This window comes from Pleurodeles waltl, chromosome 3_1 (genome assembly GCF_031143425.1).
Source record: "Pleurodeles waltl isolate 20211129_DDA chromosome 3_1, aPleWal1.hap1.20221129, whole genome shotgun sequence".
NCBI classification, from domain to species: domain Eukaryota; kingdom Metazoa; phylum Chordata; class Amphibia; order Caudata; family Salamandridae; genus Pleurodeles; species Pleurodeles waltl.
Genome location: NC_090440.1, coordinates 425478088 through 425494353, shown reverse-complemented (window position 1 = coordinate 425494353; position 16266 = coordinate 425478088). Strand labels below are relative to the sequence as shown.

Sequence of the window (16266 nt, the reverse complement as noted above, 5' to 3'; positions counted from 1 at the left end):
TGTAACAAGAGACAATCTATGCCACTTTGCTCTAATCTATGCTGTTCCATGCGACTCCACTCTACTCCAGTCTATTGCACTCCACTCTATGGCACTCCATTCCACTCTATGGCAATCTGCCACTCTACGCCCTTCCACTCTATGTCACTCCACTCTGTCACTCTACTTCACCCTCTGCCACTTAATGCCCTTCCACTCCACCTCCTTCTACTCTTCGCCACTCTACTCCACTCTATGCCATTTTATGACGCCTCACTCTGACACTCCGCTTCATTCCCCTCTACTCCACTCTATTCTAGTCTAAGTCACTTCACTCTAGACCACACCACTCCACTCTACAACCCTCCACTTTATGACTCTCCACTCTAAGACCCTCCACAACACCCTACAGCAGTCTCCTTTATGACACTCCACACCACCCCATTCTATGGCACTTTACTCCACTCAGTGACACTTTACTCCACTCTATGCTATGCCACTCTACGTCCCTCCACTCTACTTCACTCTACACACCCAGTCCACACTATTCTACTCTAGTCACTCTGCTGTACTCTGACACTCTGCTCTATGCCCCTCCACTCTATGCCACCATGCTCCACTCTATTCCACTCAACTCTACTCCACTTTACCAAACTATGCCTCTTCATTCCACTCTATGCCACTCCGCTCCATGACCCTCCAATCTACAACCATTCATTCTACGACCGTCCATGATGTACTACTCTGCGCCATGCCACTTCACCATTTGACCTCATTCTATGCCACAACACACAATGTCGCTCTAAACCAATCTGTGCCCCTCCATTCTATGCCACTCCACTCTATGATACTCCATGATACTCTTCACCACTCTGCAGCCCTCCACTCTGTGCCCCGCCACTCCCACGCCACTCTACACCGCTCTCCTCTATGTCACAAACTTTTAGCCATGCTGACCAGCAGCCACACTGGGGTACAACATGGCTAAAACACATTGGCAAAGTCAATAGCTGTTACATAGTCGAGACTCATTGGTTTTGCCAGTGTTTGTTTTATGGCTCGCACGGTAGTGGCCAATCACAGAAGCCCTAGTTCCCAGCATAACAAAAGCACGTGTTGCTTAGACGGATGTATGCGGACTCTACCACCGTTTATCATAGTACATTTAACTTTAAACAAAATGTACTTTTTAATTGCTCAAGCATTATTTTTATGTATTCTTAATGTGTTTTATCTAATGTGAATGTAACGCCACATGGTTGTGGTAACTGACAATTTGACAATATATGTTTCGAAACACAACTGCCTTTGGTTTAGCGCCACCTCGTTATTTTGTGTGGAATGGTACAATCCAAGCAAGTCTATTATCTAGCAGATAGGGAAGCGGCGGAGCCAGTGCAAGCTTGCAATACACAGAAGGGAGGACGGACAGGGGACCACTGCAGAGCGCGGCAAGTCCAGCGGGGTCGGCGGTATAACAGACTCCAGAAGAAGGAGCGAAAGGGAGAGGGGGCTTCTGAAGCCTGAGAAGACTGACCATAGAAAAAAACGGAGACAGGTCAGCTTTGAATGAAAGACATAAGTGTTCCAGCGCTGAACCATATGTGGACCGAAAAAGGAATTAAAGACCACAGAATCTGAAACTGTGGCCGAGCCGCTTAGCCACAGAAAAGAGTTAAAGGACAAATAATTCACTCTTTTCAAATCTGGGAACCAAGAGTGGTTAAAAAGTGAAATCACATATTTTAACGCGCGACCACCGGAGGATTTCAGAAAAAGAGGGATCGTAGATAGTACGCGAGTGACAACCTAGCCCTAAAAACCCCGGAGGAAACAAGAAACAGAGACATCAACTAAGAGCCCCAGACGAGACGAGTGGACCCGCGATAAGAGTGGCTCCTGTCCTGTGCGTCCAGGGAGATAAGAGAGAGTGTTCCAGTGTGTGTTACCCACATATTAAAGCCACGTAACTCTGAACTGGCCGCGACAGCAGGTGCAGCCGTGAAAAATTTCAAAGGACGGGCTGTGTGCCCTGAAGCCTACGGCGCCCAGAGATAGGAGACTCCATCCGAGAGCACCCACGGGTGATACCAGAGAGAAAGGGAGAGCGTGTCCCTAAAGCCCACTACCCTACTGGCAACAGCTACCGAAAGGTCTCACCAATGGTGCTAAGGATTCCCCTCCGCAGATCTCTCAGCCTCAACCCCGACCACCAGCCCCCTTCCGGCCCCGCAGAGATGACCGGACCCGCTCCCTTAAAGCTCGAGGCAAACGTGCTGGTGATGGGGGCAGATAGCGTGGGCAAATCAGGTATGAGAATCAAAAGCCGGGCTGCTGTTGTGCTGTCGATGACACGGCCGCTCATGGTGTTCAATTTCTGCTGCAGATATTTGTTGAAACCTGAGGTGAAAGCTTCACATCTTTCTAACTCAGCTTGTCACCATCCAGGGGTAAATATGTGTGCCTTTGAGTTGGGTTGGGGAATGATGGCATCTAATGTTCAGTTGCCAAATGACTACACTGTGGTGTGTGCCATGTAAATAAAATGTGTCTATTTGCAAAATGTGTGCAGTGGGTAAGAGGGCTACTTTTTGTAAAATGTATATTATCTATTTGAAAAAGGGCTTGCCTGTGCACTATGTGTAAGAGTAGGACAAAAGGAGATTGCAGCGCCCTAGGTTTGATCTTCCAGTGGGCTGTGAGAGAATGCATAGATTGTGCTTCGTGTGTCAGTGTGGTTTCTTCCCCCACAAAAATATGTAGTTCAGTCACTAATGGATAATTCGGGAAATGTGGATGCCCGAGGTACTACTACAATAGAACGGTTCACTTTCTGTACTAAAGTCTAGTGTTGCAGCTCATTTGGTTAATGCGTCCCCTGCAGCGCTCTTTACAGATACTGAAGGTCCACACCCCAAAAATTACCCCTACCTCCTGAGGTTGGCTAAGTGAGTACATCCAGTTGGAACACAGTAGCGCTGTTTATTTAGAGCAAGGGAGCCTGGTCAGATTTTAGCATTATTTTAAAGTATGGTCATTTTTGGTATCGAATGGATCGGGAATGGTAGGGTGTGGGACGCCAAATTATAAAATCATTTAAATGGTATTGCTTAAAAATTGATAACCCCCATTTCCCTAAGAGTCGTTTTCGATTCACGGTTGTGCTGTGTGCACTGTAGACCCAATCTTTTTCTGAAGCAGGTTTTCGTGAGTACAGAGTACATGCAGATGTCACGGTTATCTGTAATCAGGCAGCAGTTTGCTCCAGATAGTTAATTGTAGGCAAATGCTTTTTTGTAGGCATTGTTGTTCTGTGCCATCGTTTTCATACAAGAAAAAAGCCAGTAAAGTAACAATTTATTTTAATCCATGTATCCATTTGCGCTCAATTTATATATGTATATTATGTCTCTCCCCAGCTTTGACAGTGCGTTTTCTAACCCGAAGATTCATTGGGGAATATGGAGATTTGGGTATGTTATAACTTTTCACATTTCCCTCAAACATGATTTAATTGTGTCCAGATCTCATTATATCCAGTTTTCCATTTATTGTTGCAGCTTTCAACGTGTTTTTCCCCCCAAAGGGTTCCTGTTGCAGGTTTGAATTTAATGTTGATATGCCGTGCAAAAGGTAATTAATTATAGTACACACTCATCACACTAAGGCCATAGGAATTTGAAAGCTGCCCAAGCACAAAATCCGAGGCAGAGTTGATCACATTCCACATAGGAGGAAATGGCAATACTGTGTCTCTGTTTGCATAATAAATTGGTGTGTAATCCACGATGGTACACTAGTTACTGATGCTAAAAACACGGTATCCTTTTATTGCAGCAAGTCTTCAAAACAATATTGCAAATAATTATATGATGACAGGTCGGATTTGGACAGAAAATAGGCCCTGGCACCAAATTAAAAGTAGCCCTATTAGCGAATCAGATAGCTAAAGAAGCATTGGCAAAGATAATAGTTCTCTGCTATGCAAAAGCATTTGGCTTTGCCAATATGTTTTAGCCATGCTGTACTCTAGCTTGGCAGCTGTTCAGCATGGCTAAAAGTTAGTGGTGTAAAGTAGAATGGCGGGAGTGGAGTGATGTAAAGTAGAGTGTCGTGGAGTAGAGTGGAATGTTATGGAGTGGCTTAGAGAGTCGTGGAGTGGTGCTGAATAGAGTAGAATGCGTGGTGTCGAGTGGCATGGCATAGAGTGTTGTGGGGTGTCGTGGGGGAGTAGATGTCGTAGAGTTCAAGGGTGTATAGTGGAGCAGAGTGTTGTAGAGTTGAGTGGAGTAGATTGTCAGAGTGGAATAGAATGTCATTGAGTGAAGTGCCATAGAGTGTTGTGGAGTGGTGTAGAGCAGAGTGGAGTGGCATAGAGGGTGTTGTGTAGAGTGGAGTGTTGTAGAGTAGAGTGACGTAGAGTGGAGTAGATTGGCATAGAGTGGAAGGGCATAGAGTGGAGGTGTATATTAGAGGAGTGGTATAGAGTGTCGTAGACTGGAGTGTTGTAGCGTGGAGTGACAGTGTCAAAGTTGAGTGGCGTAGAGAGGAGTACTGGACTGGCGTAGAGTTGAGGGGTGGAATACAGTGAATGTGGCATAGAGGGAGATGTGTAGAGCACTGTAGAGTGGAATAGTGTCATAGAGTGGCATAGAGTGTTGTGGAGTGGCATTGAGTGGAGTAGAGTTTAATGGCGTAGAACGTCATAGAGTGGAGTAGAGTAGCCTAGAATGAAGTGGCATTATGTACAGTGGTAAAGAGTAGATTGGCATAGTGTGCAGTGGCTTATAGTGCATTGGTTTTGAGTAAAGTGGTGTGGAGTGCATTGGCATATTCTGCAGTAATGTACAGTAGAGTGACATGTAGTAGAGTGGTGGTGCAGAGTAGAATGGTGTAGAGTAGGATGAGTGGCACATCGTAGATTTTAGTGGTGTGGAGTGCAGTGGCATTGAGTGGAGTAGCATAGGATGGAATGGCACAGGGTGGAGTAGAGTGGCATAGAGTAGTTTCAGAGTAGAGTGCAGTGAAGTGCAACGTAGATTCAAGTGGTGTATAGTGTAGTGGTGTAGAGCGCATTGGAGTAGAGATAAGTGGTGCATAGTAGAGGCTGTGGCATAGAGTACAGTGGCACAGAGTGCAGTGGTGCAGAGTAGTATAGACTGCTGTGGCATAGAGAAGTGTTGTAGAGTAGAGTGCTCTAGAGAGCAGGGGCACACAGTATAGTGGTGCAGAGTAGAAAGGTTGGGGTATGGTGCAGTTGCATTGAGCCCATTGATGTAGAGTGGCATAACCTGCAGTGGTGTAGAGTGTTGCAGAGTAGAGTATAGTTGCATCGCATGCAGTGGTTGAGTAGTTGGCGTGGAGTGCAGTGGCGAAGAGTGCATTGGTTCTAAGTGAAGTGGTGAAGAGTACACTGGGTAGGGTGCAGTGATTTAGAGTAGAGTGGCATAGAGCGCAGTAATGTAGAGTGGTGTAGAGTGGTGCAGTATAGAGTAGAGTGGCATAGAGTGTAGTAGTGTAGATTACATTGTTTCAGAGTAGAGTGAAGTGGCATAGAGCGGAGAAGTGCAGGGTAGGGTGGAGTGCTGTATGGTAGTGCAGTGTGGCATGGAGTAGTGGCATAGAGTGCACTAGTGTAGAGTGGAGAGACCTCGACTGGAATAGTGTTGAGTGCAGTAGTGAAGAATGAAGTGGTGCATAGTAAAGTAGAGTGCATTGACCTAGAATAGAGTGGTGGAGACTAGAGTACAAGGTTGTAGAGTATACAGTGGTGCACAGTAGATTAGAGTGGCGTAGAGTGCTATGATGTAGAGTTGAGTGGTGCCATGGCATAGAGTTCACTGGCATAGAGTGCAGTGGTGTAGAGTTCAGTTGCAGAGAGTGGAGCGTTGAAGAACAGAGTGCCTTACTGTGCAGCGATGTAGAATGCACTGATGCAGAGTGCAGTGGCATAGAGTGGTGCATCATAAAGTGGTGTAAAGAGCAGTGGCATAGAGTACAGTACAGTGGTGCAAAGTTGAATAGAGTGGCGTAGAGTGCAGTGGCATAGAGAGCAATGGCATAGACTGCAGTGGTGTAGAGTGGAGTGGCATAAAGTAGAGTTTGTAGAGTATAGTGGCATATAGTGCAGTGGAATAGAATGTAGTGTTTTGAGTAAAGTGTTGTAGAGTTCAGTAGCGTGGAGTGGCGTAGAGTGGAACAGTGCAGAGTAGAAGAGAGTGATATAGAGTGCAGTGGCCTAGAGTAGAGTGCAGTAGTGCCAAGTAGGTTAGAGTGGCTTAGAGTGGAGTGGCGTAGAGTGCAGTGCGTAGAGTGGAGTGATGCAGAGTACAGTGGCATAGAGTGTAGTGGCATAGAGGGCATTGACATAGAGTAGTGCAGAGTAGAGTGAAGTAACATAGAATGCAGTTGCATAGATTAGAGTGGCATAGATTTCAGTGGCATAGAGTGTAATGTTGCAGAGTGGACTCTGAGAGTTCAGTGATGTATATTAGAGTGGCATAGAGTGCATTAGTATAGAGTGCATTAGAGTAAAGTGCAGTGGCATACAGTGGTGCAAAGTAGAACAGGTTGGTGCAGAGTGCAGTGACGTAGAGTAGAATGGTGTTGAGTGCAGTGTCCTAGAGTGTTGCAGAGTAAAGGACAGTGGCATAGAGTTGATTGGCATAGAGTGAAGTGGCGTAGAGTGCATTGTTTTTGAGTAAAGTGGTGTAGAGTGCATTGGTATTGAGTGCAGTGGTTAGAGTAGAGTGCACTAGAGTAGAGTGACACAGAGTGGAGTGTCTCAGCATAGATCGCAGTGGTGTAGAGTGGAATGTGCAGGGTAGATTGTTTCAGAGTAGAGTGAAGTGGTGTAGAGTGGAATGGTGTAGGGTAAAGTGGTGTAGGGTAGAGTGCAGCAGCATACAGTATAATGTCAGAGTGCAGTGGTGTGGAGTAGATTAGAGTGATATAGAGTGGATGGCATAGAGTGGAGTGGTACAGAGTACAGTACATTGGCATAGAGTTCAGTGGTATAGGGTGCAGGGTGCAGACTAGAGTAGCACAGTAGTGTAGAGTAGAGTGAGGTAGATTGCAGTGGCTTAGAGTGATGCAGAATAGAGAGGCACAGAATAGAAAGATGTAGTGTGGAGTGGCGTAGAGTGGTATGGTGCAGAATAGAGTACAGTGATGCAGTAGCGTTGACTGGAGGGGCATAGTGTGGAGTGATGCAGAGTAGAGTGCAGTGGTGTGGAGTGGTACAGATTAGAGTGGAATGGTGTAAAGTGGAGTATGTGTGGTGTGGTAGAGCACTGCCATTACAGACAACATATTGAATTGACCATTACATTTGCACAGACATACAGTTTTACTGATAAAAGTATACAACACACAAACTATAATATGTGGAAATGTCATCAGCTAGTGTATTGATTTGCTTTGATGGTATTAAATTATTTCTTTCCACCAAACTTCAGAACTATCCCCCAGTAGCCAGTATGATTGTCACATAAATCCTCTCAGTTTAAAGTCAGAGAAAGAAAAGTAAACACCAAGCTTCCTTCGAAGACAGAGCCAGGCAATTTGACCTCTGTCTTTGAATGTACAACAAATATGAGAAGATAAGTACAAAGATTGAAGGCCTGTTTCTAGAAAGAGGGCACTCAAAAGGATACTGTAAATAAGCTTTGGGTAAGAGAAGGGACAAAGTCCATTTGGATAGCCTAAAAAAATAAAGCCACAAATAGAAAGCAAGAACATGCGAGTTACAAGCCAAAAAGCCAATGGTAAGCAGTGGGCAGAATGCACTCCCAGGGAAGCTGTCCCAATGTTCCTAAGATGTAATTAGCATACGAAACAGCTGTGCTGACTGGTAGGCTTTGATCTAAAAAGGGGCCATCTTTTGCAAATCAGGACAGTTTTACACTTGTAAAGACAAGCTGTGTAAGGGGTTTGCCAAGTTTGAGAGACAGCAGGTTTGAGCAGGGAATATTTGTGGTAATATAAGTGGTAATATAAAGGAAATCAACATAAAAAACTGCCCCACCAGATCTTTAAGCAGGCAATCAAACAGTCAAATAACAGCAAATATACTGATCTGTGAGACCAGCCCTTCGGACGCTGCCAAATTGCCCTTTATGTCAGTCCAGCCATGTATGATAAAACAATAAGTTTTTTTTACTCTCAAGAAAAGTGACAGTAATTTTAGTATGCATTTACTCAAAATGATGGCTACTTTTTATATAGTTCACGTTATACCTCTTAGATTAAATTGTACTGAGTGAACTAAAACTGTACTCTGCATTATTATAATTTGTCACATTATTCACTGACAGCTGGTAAACTCTGAAAAGGAGCGGGCGTAAATAGCCTCCTAGATTGACTTCTCACAAGAGATGGGGTAGGATGGATTCTGCTGTCAAGAAAAACTGACCAAAACAGTGAAAATTTAAAAACAAATCCGCTAAAAAGTCAGAGATTTACAGACAGTTATGTCAAGCGACACAACCCTCATATTCGTTTACTCCTAGGGTATGCCACACAAGATTGGCAGTCCACGATTTTCAGCACACTGTCTCTAGAAATTGGTTTAAAATCCACAGTTATCGTATTCCGTGGCTACGTGTATCATCTTCCCCTCAACTTCATTTTTTTTATTTTTCCCTTTCTGAGCTGCCTCTCAGTCCTATACTATGAAGGAGGCAGGGTGGAATGTCAAAAGTTACATGGATCTCACAGTCTCAGTTTGTGAACAATGGAGCTTTCTCCAGGTTAGAAAGCTCTCACAGGCTGAAACACTGGAGCTACTCTCCAGAGAATAGATATCTTCTGGATTCAGAACACTGGCATGTCTTCTAGGTTACTCCGATATTACAGGCTTTAGCCTGATAGCAGTACTAGGATGCTGATGATTAAATGCTTCCACAAGAATGATGTTGCCCACCAGAGCCCAAAGATGCCCACCATATGCTACGTGTGACCATCATTACTCTGTGCAGTCTTTCTGCCAAGTCTAGTCAATGCTGTAACTCTGATGGCCATCAATACACAAAGGATATTCAGAATAAGCTAAGTATCCCCACAATTCCATTTATAATGAGCCGTATGCCTGGTTTGGCCAGGAATGAACTCTAAAATTCCAATAATACCTGCAATGTGCCAGCCATCCCACACATATGTCTTGGCGACAGTTATCATAAGGATGGCCATCATTACACAAAAGATGAACGAATTGTATCAGAGCTAATCACCATTATGCTTGGGATGGTCATCCTTATGACAAGAGATAATTACCATAAAAAGGTTGCTCACGCTGTACAAAGGAGTCTACAATATGTGACAAACACTATTATGCAAGGAGTGCCATAATGTTGCCAGAGTACAAATATATCCACGATACCCACAATTGACAGGGTTGCCATTGTTGCAAGGCTGACCATCATAATGCTTGTGAGTGCTACAATATTTCAAGCATTCACAGAATATGCAGTTGTTGCCACCATAATAACAATACAGCCTTATGTCAGAGGCACCATTATGTCTGGAGCTGCCACTTTTATGACACTGATAACCACCAGCATCCCTGGGATGGCGTCTGATATGGCCCAATGGTTGCCACTAGAAACCAGTGACCTGGGTGCCCTTAAACAGCTAATGTTGACCACACTCACATGTGCACATACACGCGCACTTGCACGCTCACTCATAAACCTGGACAAATCTTCAAACTTCTTTGGCTCTTAATCTCCCCTGCCCCTCATTTATCCAAAATGCCACCTGCTGCTGGTGGCTTTGTACTGCTTTCTTCGGGCTTGTACACGCGATGACTTGTAGTCTGTTTCCAGCATGGGAGAGGAAGCATTTTTGTTGCTGTCAGAAACTCTCTGCCTCTTATGCCCAAGATAGGTGAGGGAACTATCGCAAAGGCATTCAGGCCGAGGCAGGGGAAAGGCCGTGGCTGCTTTTTAACAGAGGACACGTTTATAAGGGCAAGGACAGACATAGGTGCAATGGCTGCCACCCACACCCACTGTACCACCTACGTCTGCATATGCTTCTGTCATTGGGTGAGCCTCTCTATGAGAGGAGGATGAAAGGGCACAGGGGATGACTAGCTTTTACTTAGTCGCTATTTCTTTTCTAAAATATTGGCGTTATTTTCACTTTTCTGCTTAGAGAAATTACTTCTTCCAGCATTTAAAAATATTGCCTGAAATCCCTGCCACTTGAGTAAAGAAATAACCTTTTATAACGTGTCTGTGGTAATCAGATTCTCAGTAATTAGAATCTTTAATGTTAGGGTTTAAGATCACATTCTGTGATATAAAAAAAAACCTTCGGAGTTTGCTCCAGTTAGTGTACTGCACAGGATACACAGATGTCGGAAGTTGTTCTGGAATCGGGATGCTGTTGCGCCACGTCATGGAAAATAGTGCATTGTTATTTCACAAGTAAGGTTTGAGGCAGGGAGTTACCTCTTGGTTGCCTTCTCACAGTGTTGCCGCTGTCGTACACGATGCCTCATTGCAGTCCATTGCAGTAAGCTTAGGTACTTTTGAAAATCCATGCTTAGCAAGAAACAAAAAAGGTCTGCTTTTACATACATGCAGAAACATTATATCATATGATAAGAGCTGAGTGCATATGCCAATAATTTTCCAAAAACATATAAAGGTGTACAAAAACATTACACTTTTAAATGTAAACCTGGAACAAGCTTAGGCAAAGCCTATAGTTTGGCTCATTTTATAAGCAAGAGTGTTTCGTATTAATGGGCCAGTGTGTGTGTGTCTAGATGTGAAAGGGTAGTTGGATTTAGGGGCCAATATATGATGTGCATGTGTGAGTGGGCGTATGGTTGAACTAGCGAGTGGATAAATGGTTTGATGCTTGGATGGTTGAGTGGGTGGATGGATCGATGCATTCGTGGAATGCCTGTTTGGGTTGCTTCTTGGAAGGATAGATGGATGAAAGAGTGAATGTCTTACTGGGTATGCAGTTGGATGGGTGAGTGAATGCATTAACTTTCATGTGTGTGGATGGTTGGTTGGATGGTTAAGTGGATGCGTGGGTCACTGTATTGTTCAATGGATGATTGAGTAAGTGAATGTCCAAGTAGGGATTGGTTTCATGGGGTAGTAAATAAATGGATCAATATGGGAAAGTCGGCTAGATGGATGGAGAGCGGGTGGGTGGATGGATGAATAAGTGTACAGATAAATAGGTGGCTGCGGGAGGATGGATTAATCAGTGAGCTGATACACTGACACTAATGAGTGAATAGGGATTTAAGTGGGATAAAAACTGGGGGGCTCTAAAGAGGGCGTGGCCAAACTGTCTGACCAAGAGTCATTTACAAGGGGTGTGGCCTATGTAATTAAGGTTGTGGCCTAAATCAAGTGAATCTCGAATCACAAATTGTTAAAGTCAGCGTGCTTCCCGAGACGCTGGAATATCTCCCATTTAAGAAATATTCAGAATTACATTTGCTCTTTCCTTTTGAGATTCTGCCACAGTCCTGCTGCAGGGAGTGGGAAGAGAATCCAAGCAATTAAAAACGAAATACATCTGTTTCCATTACTCATCTTATTTGACTTAATTTTGCTGATCTGACAAACAGAGTTCTTTCTTTCTGCTGGGTTAATTAAAGGGCTAAATATAGAACTTCAAAAATGACCTTTTTCAGTCACCCTTGTTAATTACTGTTGGTGCTCAGATCTGGCGGGACCCACTCCACTTAAAGTCCTGAAGGAATTTTGAGTGGATGTATTGCTTCTCCACAGTTCTTTTGGAGGGCACAAGTCCTTTGTGGTTACCCCTGTCTTTACATGTGAACGAGCGTCTGGGGCTTTGGGCTAAACGACTCAGAATAACCAGGCCAAGTGAGAACACAAAAACACTTTATTAGGACATGTATGAAGATTAGGAACTTATTAAACGTACAAGTGATCAAAAACCTGCCTCACTAACACAATTTGTTACTGACCTCACCCCACCCTTAAACTCCTCCAACAAAAAGAGTCCCCAAGACATCATCCAAACATTTATTTCTTACGTTCCCTTTCCTTCCATTCTCTGTCTTTCACATATGATCCAACCTCTGCTCCCCCTGTATTCCCTCTGCCAAGGGCTACCCTGCAAGGCCCCTAACCCTTTTGGCCAGTTGCAAGCTCCTCCATTTCTACCACCAGGAAAAAACTGGCAAGGAGTTTTTCCTGTCCCCTCTCCAAATCTGAAAGAAAATTGTTGGTTGTCACCCCAACAGCCTGCCCAAGGCATTGACACAAACAAGAGGATGGCTGTCTCCCTAACAGCCTGTATTTGTTAACACCATCTCTTCACTGCCAAAGCCAATGCTGACTGTTCTCTGAGTTCCAACAAATGTAATTTCCCCATGAAGGATAAATGGACCCCATCCTACCCATGGGACATGAAGTCTTTTTTGATGTCCTTGTGTTCAAACCAACCGAATCCCCTGGTCTTATAAAAACGCTTCATCTCCCTATTTACTTTTTACCTTGCTTTCTTCACCCCTGTGTATTTCACTGCCCCACGCCAAATCCTTCTTGGCAACAGTGCCGTCCAAAATACATGTATCTCTGATCACATTTTAACAATCAGGTCAAGATCCTTCTTCATCTCCTTTATAGACCTAACCCCGATAATTGCACCAGGTCATTCTCACCTAAATGTAAAACCAAAACATCCAAGCACACTCTCACCGACTCCAGATTTGACAAACATGGCAGCAATTGACCCTACTTTATTCCAACCCTACCCCACCATTCAACCTTTATTTCATCAAATCTGAAATCCCAATTTTGCCCAAAAAGGATGCTTCTCTGCTTGATTTGCCACCTATTTAATGGACAAATGTCCCACAGTCTATATAGTAAACAGCTCCACGGATGGTCCCACCTAGAATGAAAGCACAAGTATTAACACAATAACTAAACTTTAAAGCTCATCCAATTGTCTGATGTATCCTAAGCAGCAGTCAGATAACCATCTGCCTAACTTCATCACCTCCCTCAAGGAAAACCCAAGCTAGCCACCTCTGACGCAGCACCAATCCTGAAAGAATGTGTGCCAAAAATTGTAGGAGTCTCCCTTATTTTACATAAAATCCTCTCATGACCTCTAAAACTTGTGACACTAGTAGCCTAGACCCATCTGCATGACAAAAGAATTGTCTAGCCTGAGCTCCTCCGCTGCCCTGAAATCCTGCCAAGCCTTCACTGGTCATACTAACCCACCAATTTTGTGGAACAGTACCCTGGCACCTTTATCAGTTTGATCCGTTTTGGAACATGCAAGGTATTATCTCAATACATTTTCAGACTTTATGATGTTCTCTACTTTTATGCCAACATCTTTGCCTTTGCCCAACAACCCTAAAACATGAAAAGCCCCAGAAAATAACCATGACATGCATAACTTGAACAATAATCTTTCAAACAGTGAAAAACAAACCCCTGAAAGCCCCTTAATGAACAACACCAACTTCTCCATGGACACTGGTTCTCTCTGAAAATCCCCTAATTTAATTTCTTTGGCCCACCCGCAGAACATTGTCCTTCTCTTTTCACTTGCTGTGAGTTCGTAACCCCAGAAAAGTTTTCCATACAAATATACCCCAGCCATTTTTCCTGCTATTGTCATAGTCGAAGTGCCTCTATCTATTTTAATGAGGATGAAACAAGCTACATCTTCTTGTCAGCTATTAGCCCCCAACATCTTGACTTCTGTACACCGCACCACTGCTTAAGAATGCTTCCAACATGCACCTGTAAGCAGTGTTAGTATCCACTGCAATAGATTTCTCTACCAACTTGAGAATTCTAATTCTCCTAGGTCCCAAAATTCTTGCGGTACCTGAGTTTTCTGCAAGTCCGCTCTGGGCACCAAACCACAGAATCTCTGCCACTGTGAACAAGACAATGCATCTGCGATGTTATTGTCCACACCTGGCACATGTTTCGCCCTAAATGCAATGTTATATATCAAACAAACAAGGATAAACCTCTGTAATAATTTCAGAAGCTGTCTGTCCTTTGCATTCTGACCTTTCTGCTACCACTGTTTCGTAATCCAATTGAAAAGTCACAGTTTTGTTTGATGGCTTCGCATCCCAAACAGCAAGTGCCACCAGCAATGGAAAAAAAAACTCAAAAAAAGGCAATGCGCCTATCCTCCACCCTACACTTAGAGGGTCACTTCCCTACTCACCATCTTCCTTCCAAAAACAGACTGACACTGTCAGATCCTGCAGCACCTGAAAAAATTGGAACCGACCAAAGTCCTCATTCAATGACCACATGGTCACACCATTAATTCCTTTGAGGAACATCAACCAAACTTCCAAGTCTGCACGTATTGCTGCTGAAATCCATATCCTGTGGTGCAGCAGATTTGCCCTTTCCATGGCAAAGCTAAGGCGGCGACAGAAAGCCCTACCTGCTTTCACAACTCGGCATACAAAATTAAGGTGACCAAGCAATTGCTGAATCTGATGCAGATGAAGCTTATGTGCTGCAGTCGCCTCTTCTAGCAGAAGCGCCATCTCCCTGACCTTTTGCTGAGGTAACCTGGCCTCCATGCTTGCGGTATCAATTTCTATACCTAAAAAAACAAGCAGGTACTCGAGCCCTCAGTCTTCTCAGGTGCCAATGGAACACGCAGTTCTTTCGCCATGCTCTGAAAACCTTGCATTGCTCTCATGCACACATTTGTACCACCTGCCCCAACAAACAAGAAATCATCGAAATAATACGTGACCAACTCACGACATGTCCTGAATGTAAAACACCACTGTAAAAAAGTACTAAACGTTTCTAAAAGTTTTCAGGAAATCACACAGCCCATTGACAACACTTTGTCAACATACAACGGATTCTCAAACTGTATACCCAACTAAGAAAAATCCATAGGGTGATCTGGGTGTAGCCAAAAGCATGATTTCATGTCACATTTAGCCAACTCTGCACCTGGACTCACATGTTGTACCAAGGGCATAACCACATCTACTGAAGCAAACTGCACAGCTGTATCTGCTCTAGCAGTAAGAGTGCAGAAGTCAAAATGCACTATGGGCCTAAACACAAATGAAACGGTAACCCTGTTCCGGAAATACCTGTTGATTTCTTGGTGCACAATTACATGATTCTACGTTTTACTGGGTGCAGTAAAAACCAAACACAGTTCCAGCAGTTTTAGTGTTCTGAGACCTACTGGTCTTTTTGGGACCAGGCGGGCGTGTTCTTTTTATCAAGCCCCTCTCTCAGGCACATCATATTTTTTTGTGGGTTTTGAATACTTCCGATAATTATGAGTTTTTCTTCCAGAAGGAAGCACTATAGTTAAGCCACCGGCTGGAGTCAAATGCCAGCCATTGGATTGTAAGGGAAATTCCCATGGATGAGGCCCATGTCATCACATTCAAATGGTGGCCATTTTATGTTAAGGTATTGCCATCAACTTGATTAGTGTTCTAGTGTTTTTTTTTTAGCATTTTACCTGCCTGCAGGCAACTCGTTCCCCTCCAGAACATGAGCAGAAGTATAACAGACTCCAGCCTAGTTGGAGTACTGTGTTAGATGCCCACACCCCCTAGGTTGCTTAGTAAACAGATCATGGACTCATGCTGCGCACAGATTAATTTGTTTGCCAGGCACCAAAATATTAAACTCCTTAAAACTCCCATGGGCTAATCTCAATATGTAAGACACTTCAGTGAAACAATGGCTGAAGGCGCTGACCTAAAGCAGCAAAGGCTGAAAGTGGCTGACCAAATTCCCTCCTTGTTTCTTGTTCTTGTCATACGGTCATTACCTTCTCTAGTTGGCAGTGGCTTGCAACCTGTCGGGAGGTGAGGCATCACTGGAGCCGGTGCAGTGCCAGTTCCATACTGCTACCGGTGAGATGAGGCATCAGTTTCTTACTGCTAGGCATGGAAGGCATCAGTTCCTTACGGGTGCAGGGAAGGTGATGCAGTGTCAGTGGCAAGGCGCTAGTTCCTTATGACAGGGTGGGGCCAATGAATCCAGCAGGTCAAGAAGCAAGGTGTTAACTTTGCAGTGTCGCGATCACACCACGGGGCCACAGGTGCTGCATCGGAGTCGGGTGTCACGGGCGTCGGTGACAGCACACGGAACTCACACTGTGGCGGGACTTCAAAGGTGCTGCGGCGGTGTGGGGCCTGTGTTGCAGGATGCGGTTGCTGCACTCAAAGGTGACCACGACTCCAGTGCAGACGACGGTGCAGAGTTGCAGAGTGACGCAGGTTCTGAAGTCACTCTGGAGTTGGTG

At 44.4% G+C, this 16266-nt stretch overlaps 1 protein-coding gene across 2 annotated transcripts in view; it reads left to right on the top strand.

Moving 5' to 3' along the window:
- The first annotated feature begins 1352 nt into the window (after positions 1 to 1352).
- LOC138284187 (ras-related and estrogen-regulated growth inhibitor-like protein) overlaps positions 1353 to 16266 on the top strand; it is a 36500-nt gene continuing 21586 nt past the window's right edge. Inside the window, exons 1-3 of one of the 2 annotated variants that reach the window (XM_069222690.1) lie at positions 1353 to 1537; positions 1698 to 2289; positions 3399 to 3452. In XM_069222690.1, coding sequence (XP_069078791.1) covers positions 2142 to 2289; positions 3399 to 3452 — 202 coding nt within the window. In that variant the 5' untranslated portion in view covers positions 1353 to 1537; positions 1698 to 2141. Of the gene's footprint in view, positions 2290 to 3398; positions 3453 to 16266 lie in introns of both variants that reach the window. The other variant, XM_069222689.1, reaches the window with a different exon arrangement.